The 15,858-nt window shown below is 37.1% G+C and overlaps 1 protein-coding gene across 4 annotated transcripts in view; it reads right to left on the minus strand.

The window, feature by feature from the left end:
* The window catches only part of TENM3 (teneurin transmembrane protein 3), a 360,542-nt gene that overhangs the window by 112,445 nt on the left and 232,239 nt on the right, over positions 1–15,858 (minus strand). For all 4 annotated transcript variants that reach the window (XM_032223762.1, XM_032223765.1, XM_032223764.1 and 1 more), the window contains exon 5: positions 2,402–2,524. In XM_032223762.1, coding sequence (XP_032079653.1) covers positions 2,402–2,524 — 123 coding nt within the window. The remainder of the gene's footprint in view (positions 1–2,401; positions 2,525–15,858) is intronic.

Below are 15,858 nucleotides of genomic sequence, written 5' to 3' on the forward strand. Positions count from 1 at the left end.
GTTCATGAGATCGGCAAACCAGGGCCTGCAGGGCCACCAGGGCGCAATCAAGATTAGTTCTGCCCTTTCCACCAGCAGTTTTTGCACCACTTGCTGAATGAGAGGGGTAGGAAGAAAGGCATACAGAAGGCCCAGAGGCCACTCGCTCCTCAGAGCATCCACGCCCTCCGCCCCTAGAGTCGCATAGCGTGCAAAGTATCTTGGTAGCTGAGTGTTGTCCTGGGAGGCAAAGAGGTCGAGAACCGGAAGTCCGAACCTGACCGTCAGTTGTTGGAAGATGTGACAATGTAAGCTCCACTCTGCTGGATTGATGTGCATGTGGCTGAGGTCGTCTGCCTGAGTGTTTTGGGGCCCCAATATGTGCTCAGCCCGGAGAGACAACAGGTGGGTCTCTGCCCAAGATATCAGTTGGAAAGACGGAGTCAATAGATGCCAGGATTTTGCCCCCCCCCTGCCGGTTTATGTGTGCCTTGGTGATGGTATTGTCTGTAAGGACAAGCATGTGCACATTGACCATGAGAGATTTGACTGAAGCAGGACGAGAAACACGACTCTTAGCTCCAACCAATTGATACTGTTCGTCTGGTCAGAGCGTGACCAAAGGCCTTGGGCTGTGTGCGACAGAATGTGAACTCCCCAGCCTTGCAGACTTGCGTCCGTTGTTAGAATGATGCATGGGGGGTCATGAAGTAGAGATCCCTGTTCCATGGCAGGGGAGAGCCACTAGTGCAGGGAGCGCCTTACGGGGGTCAGGCAAATACTGTGTGTTGAGCAACTGCAGTCCGCCTTCTGATACGGGAGCAACAGCCATTGTAGCTGGTGACTGTGGAATCTGCCGCCTGGGTAGACAGGGCCCTGAGGAAGGGCTGAGGTAGCGAGCTGACAAGGCGGCTTATCGCCAAACAATTTGCTGCTCGCCAAACACTCCAGCGTCAGGAGCGGAATTGAAGCCATACGAAGAATGCTGCTGGGGCGGCACAAAGAGGTGGCGCCGTGCGAAACGCTTCTTGTGGCTGCCGTGATTAGAAACAGCTTTTCCGGCAGCGCGGCTGCAGCGACCGTCTCATCGGGCAGCACGGCTACAGCAATCGGCTCCTTTAGCGGCGCGGCTGAGAGATCAGCCTTTCGGGCAGCGTGGCAGCAGTGGGAGACAATGAAAGGAGCCTGAGGGAAAACCTCGTAGGCTGGCCGCTAACGCTCTCCGCTGCTGAGGCAGCAAGTCAGAGAGAGGCAAAAGCCTAGAGTCTGCAACGCCTTAAAGGAATAAAGAAGTAAAGCCAATCGAAACACAAAATTGAGAGAACGCCAATTAGAGAATTTTGGAAAGTTTTTAGAAATTAAGGGATTAAGTAGCAAGGAGAGATACGGAGACACAGCTAATCGAAGGATCGACTGAGTCTATTTCTGGGGAGGAGCTTAGTGGGCCTGTCTTTAATACTTGTAGACCCAGTCATATTGGATCCTGACGGAATCATACCCATGCCTGGATGATGTCTCCACCTACTTGGAGAAATATATGTACATGGTTTGGTAAAAACTCAACATTTTTTGCTATAATATAGTTATATAATATAGTTATATTAAAAAAAAACATTGGATACTGCAACCACATATAGAAAAACACTACTTTAAAAAGAACTAGAAAAAACAAAGGGGAACCAATTTGATTGTATCTATAATCCAGAAGAATTAGTATCTGGAAAGACATCAATAAACATACAGCCTGAAAATTGTTATCACTGTCTCCAATTTAAGAATATATAGGTGTATAAGAGGCATAATCATGATGGTATTTGAGTTACTTTACAACTATAGAACTCTCAGCCGTGATGGCACAGTGGTTAGAATGCAGTATTGCAGGCTAACTCTGCCGACTGCAGCAATTTGATCCTGACCAGCTCAAGGTTGACTCAGCCTTCCATCTGTCCATGGTTGGCAAATGAGGACACAGATTGTTGGAGGCAATATGCTGACTCTGTAAACCAATTATAGAGGGCTGTAAAGCACTATGAAGTTGTATATAAGTCTAAGTGCTATTGCTATTTCTGTCCTGTATAATTTCTATACATTACAATATTGAATGGAATTATTTTAAAAATGACTATATTTAATATCAGATAAACACAATAATTCTGTTTTTCACTTTTTAAAATGTCTAAAACTTTCTTTTTTATTTTATTAATTTAGATTTCACCTTTGTTTTGTACAATCTAAATGATGAACATAATACTCCTACCTGTTTTCTGCACAGGAATCCGGGGAGAGTTGAGTTGCCTACCTCAAGATCATTCATATAACTTTAGAAAACTATAGTTTTAGATTTCTAATAACAGAGAATATTTAAAAAAATGATGCATTAGAATAAAAAAAAAACCTAAACTCATATTATGTGTTCCCTTACCATTTTCACCAGAAGGTAATGATACAGTGTGTGTTGGCACAGTCTCAGAATTCACTTTTCCATTTTCAAACGTGTCATTTTCAGTCTGTTGTAACTGCCAGTTGAGGCCAAATAGATGCATTGCTATTGGTAAAGAAAATATATCATTTCACAAGTTACATTGGGAAAAAAAAAACTATAATGAACAGTGAATGTTATTCTATAGCCAACATTCATATTTTAAAATACAATATAAATGAATATTTTAATAAGCTCTTAATTGTTTTACTTTGTTTTTGGTTTAGAAAACATAGTGATGTCTGATAAATTTAAAATGACATATAAAATTCATTAGTAATTAATTTTAGCCATGAAACAATAATGCAGAATATCCCTAGCACATAATTCTCCATTTAATAGAAATAGAAGTAAAACATAACCCACTCACTTACCTTCTGAAATGGAAATTTTCCATTTAGTGATTTAGTGACTTATGTCTTCCCAACCTATTTTTAGATGGCAAAAATTATTTTAATTTTAAAGTCCAGTTCCTCTCCAATTTCATTATACCTTTATAACTGCATCTACATTCCTGATTTATTATACAGACAACTATATTTAAAAAAAACCTTCAAATACATATACTTTTACATTTAAAATCAATATAAAAAACAATATTATTCACATGTCCAGGAATAAAAGAAGCTTGCTTCTTTGGTCTGAGGGTAAACACATTTATTTGGGTCAGGGCGCCGCTGCCACTTTCGTGCTCTAAGCATAACTTCTTCTCCAACTCCGGAACTCGGCTTCCGATTCTTCCAGCAATGGCCACTCTAGGAGTGCGCTCTATGGTTGTGGGCTGGCTGGAAGAATCAAAAGCTGAGTTCCGGAGTTTGGAAGCCAGAGAAGAAGTTATGCTCAGAGTGCAGCGGCGCCCTGGCCTTGCAGGGAGAGCTGGCCCAGGGCATGGTGAGACTGGGAGGCATGAGAGCTGGTGGCAGAACAGGCGCTCGCGCAACCACCTTCTCCAGCCAGGCACTGACCTAGGGGGTATCGCGAATGTGTCAAGCCGCGGGAGCTGGGGAGCGGGCAGAGCGCCATGTGGCTTGGTGCCTTAGGGATACCCCCTAGGTCAGTGAATGGTGTTCTGCCCAGCTGGAGAGGGGGTTTGCCAGGTGGCTGCTCGTGAGCGTGGTCACCTCATGGCTGCTTCACCCCTGAGGCTGTGCCCAGCTCTTCAGGAGCCCGCTCGCAAGGGAGCAGCTGCCTGGCAACTCCCCCCTCTGGCCAGGCAGAACGCCACTCCCCAACCTAGCGGTATCCCAAAGGTGGCAAGCAACATGAGTGTCTTTCTGCCCCTGGCTTGCGCACCTTGGTGCCTTTGGAATACCGCTAGGTTGGTGAGCGGTGCTCTGCCTGGCTGGGGGGGGGGTATCCAGGGGGCTTATTTTCAGGGGGGGGCTTATATTTTTGCCCAGATGAAAAATGTGGCAAGGCCTTAGTTTCAGGAAAGGCTGTATTTTTGGGGAAACATGGTAGAATTACCTTGATTTTTTCCCGAAGTATTTGTTTATTTGTTTATTTATTTGCATAGCAGTGCATCTCACTAATGTGATTCTGAGCAGCTCATAAGTTATAAAACAATTAAACATTCATGCAAATATAATTATTATGAAAATATTTAAGATTAATCAAAAACAAAAGTGTGGAAAGTGTCAACTACAGGTTGTGAACAATACAACCACCTTAGAGGCTCAAGATAGTTTACTAGAATGAAAAATACAAAGCATAACAAAGGCAAAATCAAAATTAAAATCAGTCATTTAAAATAATCAATAATTAAAATCTTGGTAAAAGCTATTTGTTATTATCACTTCCTTAGAGCTCATAGCCTGGGAACCATAAAAGAGAAAGTACTTTCCCACATTGTAATTAAGTTTCCTGCGGCATGGGCATTTTTAGAAGACCTTTTTCATTGATCTAAATAGATGGGAGCCTCGTAACCGAAGAAGCATGTAACAGAATTTCGATATTTAATGTGTGTATTTGAAATATTTATAGAAAATGCTGTATATTTTTTTAAAAAATGAAAATGCAGTAATTAAATATCTCCTACATGGCTTCTATCTGATTATAACACAACACAGTGCTATCCCAACCCTAAAATATAATACACAAACATTGTAACAGAATTGCAGATAAATAAAAAAATATTAAGACATAACCAAAGAGATGAAGATTACATCCATTGTTTTTTCAGCTTTTCTCTACTTTTCTTTTAAATGCAGCAAACTACACACACAGACTACAATGAGTACAGAAAAGCATCTACATTATATCCCTTTCCACATGGTCCAGGTAAAAGTCAGTTTACAAAGTTAATTTGATATTAGATAATTAGCGCAGAAGGAAAAAACCCGTAAATGCCAGTAGGTTTTCAAAATTTCATATTTGAAATATATTTCTTCAAAGTATATAATAAATTAGTTCACTACTAATTTTGGAAAAGTCAAAGAAACTTATAAGTACACATCAAGCTATAAGGATAATTGTTGAAATGGCTGGGCATATTGAAAACATGCATGATAAATAGCTTTTTCACACGTTAATGACTAAAAGTAATGAAATCTATTACAAAGATTTATGGAGTCAAATATAGCAAGGTCAAATGAATGTAACATTCAAATATTAGAGCTAGCTAAAATTCCCTGTTTTGTAATAAAATTTGCATGGCATGTTACAATTCACAAATGATACAGAGAATGCAATTCTTTAATATTCCATAATAAGATGGAAGCAACAATTACAACAAATATTTAATAATAATATAATATAATGTAATAAAAGGCACTGAATGATTTTATATCTGCATGGACTATTATTCTACTAGAACATGAAATGAAAACATGAAATTGCAAATGAAATGCACATTAAAAAGAATCTGATTACAGCAAACTTTTCTATAGACAGGAAAAATGCAATTTATATATATATATATGAGTTCATACCAAGTTTACTGAATGTGCTATTATTCCTTTTTAAACACTGTTAGGTGTATTTTTCACAATATTCCAAGGGAGAATCAAATGTACTCACAGCCTCAGAGTAACTGCAAGTCAGTATGTACAAACTTAGAAATAAATTATGGTGAACTCAATTATTTCTGAAAGCTCTACTCAATAATACATAGGTTAAATTATTAGCCTTTACTACTATAATGAAAGACATATTCAATGTAAGTATGTGAAGTGCTTCCATGAGAGCTGTCTGTTATACTTCTGTTATAGTAAAACATTTATATTTTTTCCACACCTAATATTTTATAGTAATCATCAAAAATATCCTACTGAATAGCAGCAAAAACTTTTCTTCTAAAATTTGATTTCTTAAAAGTGCCTTCACCTGTTTATTCATTAAATAATTTCCCTGACAATTCTATTAAATCATCAGGAAACAGTTTGTACTAAACATGTTGAGAAAGGTTATAGGAAAGTGAAAAGACAAGGAGGGAAAAATAATCTATTTTGAATGTTTGAAAAAAGAAAGTTCTATGTAACTATTTTCTGAGTGCTTTTAGCATTTGAAATCTATTTTAATTGCATGTGCCCTGCACTATACTGGTTTATAGTGCATTTTATATGTTCAATCTGTGTCTCAGTTTCTTATAAAATACATATTCACAAAGTATTGTTAAAATTAATATTGTGTCTCATAATGTGTAAGATAAAGATGATTTAATTTAAGATTATCAGTGCCAGCATTGATTTCAATCCTGAGCTACAAATATTTTCCAAAATTAAGTCTGTCAAGACTTTATATTTTCTATATCTTACAGGTTTCCAAAGTATTTCATAGGAGTCATAGGTCTTTGATTTTGGACACATTCTATAAATTAGCCCATATGAGATACCTTACTTCAAAAATTGTCCCACCTTTTCTCCAGTTGAAGGTTACACGGACATGAAAAGTTTTTGTGTATACACACACACACACACACACACACACACACACACAGTACACACACACAAACATATATATACACATAAAAACACACACACACACACACATATATATATATATATATACATACATATATATATATATACACACATATATACATACATATATATACACACACACAAATACATACACACATGTAGTATGTATATATACATTTGCAAGAAAAAGTACGTGAACCCCTTGGGATTACGTGGAGTTTTGCATGAATTGGTCATAAAATGTGCTCTGAACTTTATCTAAGTCACAACAATAGAAAAGCACAGTCTGCTGAAAATAATACTACACAAACATTAGATATTACCATGGTTTAATTGAACATAACATGTAAACATTCACAGTGCAGGGAGGAAAAATTATTTGAACCCCTAGCCTAATGACTTCTCCAAGAGCTAATTGGAGCCAGGAGTGAGCCAACCTTGACTCCAATCAGTGTGATGATATTGGATGTGTTGCTGACAGCTGTCCTGCCCTTTAAAAACACACACCTGTTTTGGGTTTACGGATTTCAAGAAGCACTCTCTGATGTGAACCATGCCTCGCAGAAAAGAGCTCTCAGAAGACCTACAATCAAGAATTGTTGACTTGCATGAAGCTGGAAAGGGTTACAAAAGTATCTCCAAAAGCCTTGATGTTTATATGTCCATGATAAGACAGACTGTCTACAAATGGAGAAAGTTTAGCACTGTTGCTACTCTCCCTAGGCGTGGTTGTCCTGTAAAAATGACTGCAAGAGCACAGCGCAGAATGCTTCATGAGGTAAAGAAGTGTCCTAGAGTGTCAGCTAAAGACCTACAGAAATCTCTGGCACATGCTAACATTTTTGTTGACACATCTACAATAAGGAAAACATTAAATAAGAATGGAGTACATGGGAGGACACCATGGAGGAAGCCATTGCTGTCAATATATATATATGTATATATATATTGCAGCACATTTGAAGTTTTCAAAAGAGCACCAGGATGTTCCCCAGCACTACTGGGAAAATATACTGTGAACAGATGAAACCAAAATTGAGTTGTTTGGGAAAAACACACAACACTATGTGTGGAGAACAAAAGGCCCAGCACACCAACATCAAAACCTCACCCCCACTGTAAAACATGGCGGAGGGAGCATCATGATTTGGGGCTGCTTTGCTGCCTCAGGACCTGGACGGGACAATGATGGGACAATGAATTCCAGGGTTTATTAAGACATTTTGCAGGAAAACGTACGACCATCTGTCCACCAACTGAAGCTCCGCAGAGAGCGGAGGACATGCAACAGTACAATGACCCCAAGCATACAAGTAATTCAACAAATAAACGGCTTCAAAAGCACAGAATACACCTTCTGGAGTGGCCCAGTCAGAGTCCTGACCTAATCCCGATTGAAATGCTGTGGCATGACCTTAAGAGAGCGATTCACACCAGACATCCCCAGAATATTGCCTCACTCAAACAGTTTTGTGAAGAGGAGTGGTCCAAAATTACTCCAGATCGTTGTGCAGGTCTGATCTGCAACTACAGGAAACGTTTGGTTGAGGTTATTGATGCCAAAGGAGGGTCAACCAGTTATTAAGTCCAACGGTTCGCATACTTTTTCCTCCCTGAACTGTGAATGTTTACATGTTATGTTCAATTAAACCATGGCAACATCTAATGTTTGTGTAGTATTATGTTCAGCAGACTGTGTTTTTCTATTGTTGTGACTTAGATGAAGTTCAGAGCACATTTTATGACCAATTCATGCAAAACTCCACGTAATCCCAAGGGGTTCACATACTTTTTCTTGTAACTGTATATCTTCTTATCTTTCATAATTAGGGCTTGTATATAATTAGTAATTTTAGCTATCAGAGTGCATGAGCTACCATTAGCAGATTATTGATATTTCTTCCTCCATTGTGAAACAACTGCAGGAAAATACAACCCTGTTTCCTTCCTTGACAATTTGAAGCCAGTCTGTTTTATCAAATTCCATCTAGACTGCATCTTCCTTGACAGTGTGTGGTTTTTGATGAAGGACAATGATGTATTGTGGGTTCCAGTTTTCCTAAAAACATCTGACAGCTTTACACAACTGACACAATCAAAGGCTTTTCTTACAATCAATAAAGCATATATTGACATCTCTTTGACATTCTTTGGTTTTCTCAATTATCCAGCATGCATCAGCAATAGTATTTACTTTTCTCAGTCATTTCTAAACAAGTTTTTTTTTCTGTTTTGGAAAATCTTAAGAATGATTTTGCTATGAAATTAACATTAATAATTTTGCATATGAAATTAAAAATATATTTCTTCCTTTGACATTGATATTTAGACTAACTTCTTCCAATCTAATCGCCACTGTGTGAATTCTCCAGATTTTCTGGCATAGTTGGATTCTTCTTTTCTGGCTTGCCATATTTCTGTAGATAGGCCATCAGTTTCTGCAGCCTTCTGATTTGATAATGACCAAAAGGTTGTTCAACCTTATTTTTTAATACAGTACTAAAAGTTCTTAAGGTATTTTAGATTTAACATATCTATTGTACAGAATTTAACTACACTCTTTCCATCTTTAAGTCAGTTACTCTCTATACATTGGCATCTCTACGATACCAATTCAAGGTTGGAATCTCGAGTTCAAAAGGTTTCCTTGTTTTCCCACATCTGCTTCCATTTCAACATCTTTACAGATGTTGCTGTAGTACTGCTTCTTGTTTCTCTTGAAAGCTCCCTAAACTCTTCGTGAAGTTTCTTCTTGAGAACTTTTTCTTTTTTGGCTTTGTATTTTCTCTTCTTGGCAATTTCCATTGTTTGTCCCGACATTTACTTTACCTTCTTTTGTTTTCTTCATCTTTGGCAATCTCTTTTTACATTTACTCTTAACAACTTAGGATTAATTCTACAATTCTTCTGGTTCCCAATCGATGTGGCTGGGGATTTTAGTGATTTGATGTTCTCAATGAAAATAAAGATTGGAAGAAAATATAGTGGAAAATGATTGGCTTTGTTCTTCCACTTTAGCTTAACTTGGAGCTTGCATAGGAGACATCACATTGTAATTAAATTGCTTCATCTTTCATTGCCTGAGCTCTTCCATGTCCATCCTTCTTCATTCAATGTTTCTACTATAATTATATCTTTGCATCATAAGATTTTCTTTTCCTGTTGACATCAGCTAATAGATTTCCCCAACACTTTAATTTAGCCACATCGAAACCACCATTAGTACTCTGAAGGATTTTCAGTTCTTCCTCTGCAGCATGTCAACTTGAGAAGTCCTAATCTAGCGTTAAAATGTCTATCTAAAGCAATTATGCCTTTTTCATTGTTTCTTGCCTCCTTCTTCAACTAGGTAGCTGGGATAATCACCTTGCTCTGGGTGTCTCTGCTGAAAGCACATACTCTCCTGCTGACAATATATATTCTTCTGGCATTCTTTGTTCATCACTCCCCCCCCCCAACAAATACACAACCCCCCTCATCCTCCCCCACAGGAAAAGGTAGTATAGGAAGACTAGAGTGGAGAGAACCATGTTAGTTTGAGTGCATACTTTAGTATCCTGCTGATTTTACTTTATGTGCTCTTATCTCTGTGTGTCGGGAAGGGGAAGACAAAAATAGGTCAGGCTCAGGAGAGATTGTCTACAGAAATTACTTGCTTGTTTGTTGTTCCCTCCTTTGCTTGCTTAAGAACTCTCCACTCTGTGAGAGAAGAAGGGGAAGAAATAAAAAACTCCAGCAATTTCTATAGGCAGTGTATCCTGTTCCTGATTATTTTCCCCTTCTTCCTGGCCTGCAGAGATTAAGAGTAAGGGGTTACAAGAGAGTAAGCAGGCAAACATGGAATACACTGGGCTGTTTAGCAAACTCAGACCTGAAAACATTGCTACATTCCTTCTGATATGTATTCCCCACTGTTTGCCTGCTTACTATTTTATAATCCCTTCCTCTCCAATCTCTCCATTCTGCAGGGAGGGGCGAAAAGCAATGGGTCAGGCATAGGAAAATACATTCAGTAATGGTGATCATGTAACTCAAGGAAACTGTAGATTATAAATAGTAAAGTTATTATTTCAGCACTGTAACTTTGGTCACTGAATATGGCAGTCAGTAAGCAAGTCTCCATGCAAATTGACACATCTCAAATTTTTCAATTTATTTTGGGAGTACACAGAATACTTAATCTATTTGAAGCTTTATTTATCACAATCAACCAATCCAGAAATTTTAAATACAATGTTCCACTTGGAATTGATTCCAAGCCCAAATTTTAATACTTTCCATTTCATGTGTACCCTTATTCTAAGATTTCATGAACTGTCTCTTAATAACCATGCTTTTTAACCACAATACACAATTTTGGAAGATATTTTATTAAAATAGTGATTGATTACAAGGATATATACGTATTTACTTTCTCAACCTCTACCTGTGGAATAAACCACATCCCATCAATTATGATCAAGAATTTTATGGCACCATGTTAATCACACTGCACTCTTTCTCATGAACTAATAAATAATTCATAAGTAAGGAAAGTCTTACACTACGTTTAAAATGTATCTACATGTAAAAGAAATAGTCTAAAACTACATTCTGAAGGCATACTCTTTTAAATAAGAAAATCATTACAATTAAGAGGCATTTGTACTTGAAAATTGAAGAGGCTCTACAGTTTATATAAAATAGATGAAGTTATTCAAAATTCAATTGTTCCTTCTTATTTTTTATAGAAGGATTACAGAGTTCTATCAACATCTACTCTAAGCTGGTTTATTTTTCTATTTTTTTTCCAGAAAGCTTTTGATATGTTGGTAGCAAATTACTTGGGAGTTATTAGAAGAGCTCCCTGATCACTGGGAGGGAAAATCTGTCTTTCATGCTACACTGATACAGACTATTCAGGGCATCCCTATAAGCTAGTGACTTCTCTCCTTAAGGAACAAAGAATATCTAAACAGATTCCTCATCACCATAAATGATAGTGGAAACAAGAGATGGGGCTGAAGAAAGAAAATGCCACTTTCTTGCTCATTGATGATGATCCCCTTTCTTTTGTTATATGAGCTCCTATGGCACTTGTCCCCCCCCCTTTTTTTTAAAAGAAAACAAAAAGGATTCACAGCTTCAGATGAGGTCTGCCTCTTTGATCCTGTCTGGACATTATAGATATAGATGAGGAAGGACATTATAGGAAAATGGATCTTTCCAGGAAGTTTCCATTTTACATTTAATAAAAATATTTATTCTTCCCTGGCCCAATTTCAGTCTTACCAATAGGGAAAGATTGGCTTAATTTTGACATTTTCTCTTCCCTTTGAAGACATTTCTCCTTTTCATAAAGTAAACTTGGATGGTTCTAATACTTAAATTAGTAGGCTATTCATTTGTCCTTGTTCTCCCCACCCCCCCTTTTTCTTCTTTTGAGTTTTTTGACAGACTTTTTTAGAAAGCTAAAGCATACAAAAGTTACACAAAGAAGCTATAAAGTTTTTAAAAAACCTTAAAAGGTTTTTTTTCCCCAGTGGTGCTTCCCTTCTATTTGTTTCCCAATGCCAACCTAAATATTTGTACATTATATTAAAACATTGCTAATTTCTGTTTAAATTATGTAGTTTATTATTTTTAATGTATTTTTCTCTAGGAAAATAACACTTTTCCTAGAGTATATCTAAGTTTGTCTTGATATGTGATGTAGTTTTTAAGACACATTCCTGCTTAAATCTGATTAGACTTTTAATATAGCTATAGTTGGTCAATGCTATATAGGTTTTCAAATTTTGGTCTTCCAGGAAAAATGTTGTCCAAATTTGTTCTTGTAGCTATGAACATGTATCTTAATAAATTGTGGTATTTTTCATTTATATTTTCCAGAATTATACATAATAGAAACATTTTAACACAAATTAATTTTTTTACAATGTTAGAATATTTTGCTTTATTTCTTTTCAGTATGTTTGAATTTCTTTACATGAACACCATATATGATAAAATGTTTATTCTTGGTTATGGCATTTCTAATATTTATTATTACATGATTTATCTATTTTAATTACTGGCAAAGTGATTTGCCATCAGCAAAATATTTTACTAGTGTACCGAGTTTTCTTAAATTGTAGCTTAGAGAAAACTTAATTTTCTTCCATAACTCTTTCATTGTTGTAGTGTGTACTCCAAGTTGTATATCCATTTTATCATACAACGTTCGATTTGTTCTATCTGTACGTCATCTGTCCTAACAGATGATCTTTGTTTTGTGAAACTGTTGGATAGGCTTTTCTTGTTCTATGCAGTATAGGAAGTTTTGATGAATTTATTACTACAAAGTGTTGGTTTTTCCCTCCAAGTTAGGAATACTGGTTAAAATTCTGGTTTTTGGCTTTGGAGCAAATAAAAGAAATAAGCAAGATAAAGTGCATCCACTGTATTTCTTTAAAAAAAAAACTTCATAAGAAGTTTAATGTTCCATTTATATTTGATACAAAGAAACTCAACCAGTTTTCTCTCTAATGTAGTATATTAATCCATACCATGAAATGATTGTGTTATTATGTCAAGGGTTAGGAGAAAAAGAGGACTTTTCTGCATTAAAACCCCAATGCAGTGCAGCATTAAATAGGATTATTAAATTAAATTGAATTAAGCTTAAATAGGGATTATTCAAGATTGAATTTATTTTTAAAAACTTGTTGGCTGAAAATCAGTATTCAGTTGCATTTAAATATACTTAAAATGTATGGAATTAGTTCCTTTGATTTCTTTCTCGCTTGTCCAAAGGAAAAAGTATGTTAATTTATTAAGAGGATATATTCATGATATTTTATTTACATGCATTTATAAATCTAAGATCATAGGTCATAACAGTAACAAATGCTTTTTATTTTTGCTTTTATACCTTTGTTCCTCTCTAATTCCTGAATCCTTAAGAAATCAAGGTGGAGGTATACACACAGCAGGTATACTAGTCTTTCCTTTATCTGTTTCTTTTCCATGCTCTCATTTTCAGATGTTCTGAATGCAAGTAAAAATATCTAGGACCTTCTTTTATTGAATTTCACAATCACAAATAGTAGCTTCCTTTATTTTTAAATGAAATAAGTAAGAAATCTTTGTAGACCTTTACATTCAATATGGTATGGTCTGAAGCAGAAGGGGACAATTTAATTTACACAAGATGTATTCTAATTTAGACCTATGGAGGGCTTCATCTATTGAATTGAAAGACATTGTAAGCAGTAAGAAAAACTATACTGATATGTGCATCTATCCCTGAGCTAATTAGTCCAAATAGCTGAAAAGTTGCATATATGATACTTTTTTCTAGCAAATAATGTTTCTTAATCTAAAGTGCTCTCTGCAATAACATACCGATATATAGTTCCCATCTCAACTTTACTCAGCTTTCTTCATTTTCTTTTTTAAATAAATGCACAAAATACAATGTATTAAGGTTTTAAAAAAGAAATCTCATATTTATGCTAGAAGGTATCGGTTATATCACAGTGTGCCTATTTGTTAATTACCTGGGTAAGTGTTTTGTGAATGTAAGTTAACATTTGCCCAGTTATCATCACAGTGTAAAATTTTAATTAACTTTGAACCTTTACTCTATTAATATATACTGACACATGACTCAATTATAGTAAAACATTTACACCACATTAGAAATGGTCATTAACTGGGTCTTCAAATGTGACTTGCCATCTAAGTTGTTAACATCTAATTTTTCTGTCAAAAAATTCTTTTCCACTGTTTGTTTAATGTATGCCATTTTGAAACAGCTAAATTAAATTATTTCACACTAAATCACTCATGTTATTAACTGCCCGTATGAACAAGCATAGTCCACTACATTATGTAAATTGCTTTACAGAATCCAGATATTTAAACTGTAGCCTTAAGTATCAGATTTCACATTTAGAATGCTATTAGCTGAAATACAGGAAGTCCTCACTTAGCAACTGCCTTGTTTAGTGGCCATCAGGAGTTACAACAGTGCTAAAAAAAATCAGTTACCTTATTTTTATGATCTTCACAGTGTCAATCTACTCTTATTTTCATTTGCTTATTTATCCCATGCAAAAATAGATGGGATAAATAAGCAAAGAGAAAGAACCCCAGTTCACCTACCATGCAAAGAAAAACTGAAATAAAATTGTAAGCATGATTATGGTCACATGATTTTTACTTAGAGACCACTGCTCCTAATGACTAAGTTGTCAGACCCCACTGCACTCACTAAAACGTTTTCTTTCCTTCCCTCCCATCTTCGGGAGCTGAAGTCCAACCACCCTGTCAGCTGCCACCTTATGCTTGCTTGTGCTTCACTATTATGCAGTGACAGGGGTCTATGATGACTCACAGCACCCAGGTGGGCATGGCTGGTGGTTGCAGCTGAGTCGCCATGGCTAAGTGGGCGTGGCTGGCTGGACACTACTTACTGTGCATGGCCGAGTCACCTTATGCTTGCTTGTGCTTCACTATTATGCAGTGATAGGGGTCTATGATGACTCACAGCACCTAGGTGGGCATGGCTGGTGGTTGTAGCTGAGTCGCCATGGCTGGCTCGACACTACTTACTGTGCATGGCTGAGTCGGGATGACTGGTGGTTAACTAGAAGAGGGGACAACTTGGTGCCCCACAAGCTCACCTCCCCAAACTCCTGGCAGCCAAGCATGTGCTTGCACACACACCACACACCCCACATCCCAAGTTTGGGGTCTTTTATCTACAGAGAAAGGAGAGGCTCTTCTCCCCAAGCCCAGGCATGATGGACAGCTTGCCAGCTGTCTCCAAGGTCTCCAAGTTTGGAATGGTGCGTGCGTGTCTGTGCGTGAATGCATGCAGCACACCAAAGGTTGTTTTTCTCTGAATCCTACACATCATTGTCATTTCCCTGTCCAATGCCCCCTCCTGGCAAAGCAAGAGGTGGAGGACTTTGATGTGCATGGAAGCGCAGAAAAGGAAGTTTGCAGGAAGCAATTTCCTGAGCTCAACTTCTGCCTTGACATATCTTTGGAGAGAAGGAGCGGGGGTGGGTGGGTGGGTGGGGTGGCAGGGGAACTGTGCAGGAGAGGATGACCAGCAAAGCAGGAGATGGAGGGATACGGATGGATAATGCTGCATGTGGACCCTTATCTCTTTTTATTCTCACAGCCTTGTCTTTGCAGTTTACATTTTCTACAAGTGGGGGAGGAGTGGGGAAATTCACCTTTCCCTTTAATTGCAAACTTTGCAGGGAAATCTCTCTTAGATTTGTTTTATTTATATTTTATTTATTTATTCAGAAAGGAGAATGAAATGGAACATTTTTCTACAAGTGGAGGGTGGGTAAATCCAGGTTTTGGATTTACTGCTTAGAAGTAGCAAGAGTAGGTCCATGCCAAAAAGAAAAGTATATTTGTTACAGGTCATGCAAGTTCATACATTGATCTGCTTTATATATAATTGTCACAAATGTTGCTGTCATTTCTCACCCTGGT

This window comes from Thamnophis elegans, chromosome 9 (assembly GCF_009769535.1).
Source record: "Thamnophis elegans isolate rThaEle1 chromosome 9, rThaEle1.pri, whole genome shotgun sequence".
Classification (NCBI taxonomy): domain Eukaryota; kingdom Metazoa; phylum Chordata; class Lepidosauria; order Squamata; family Colubridae; genus Thamnophis; species Thamnophis elegans.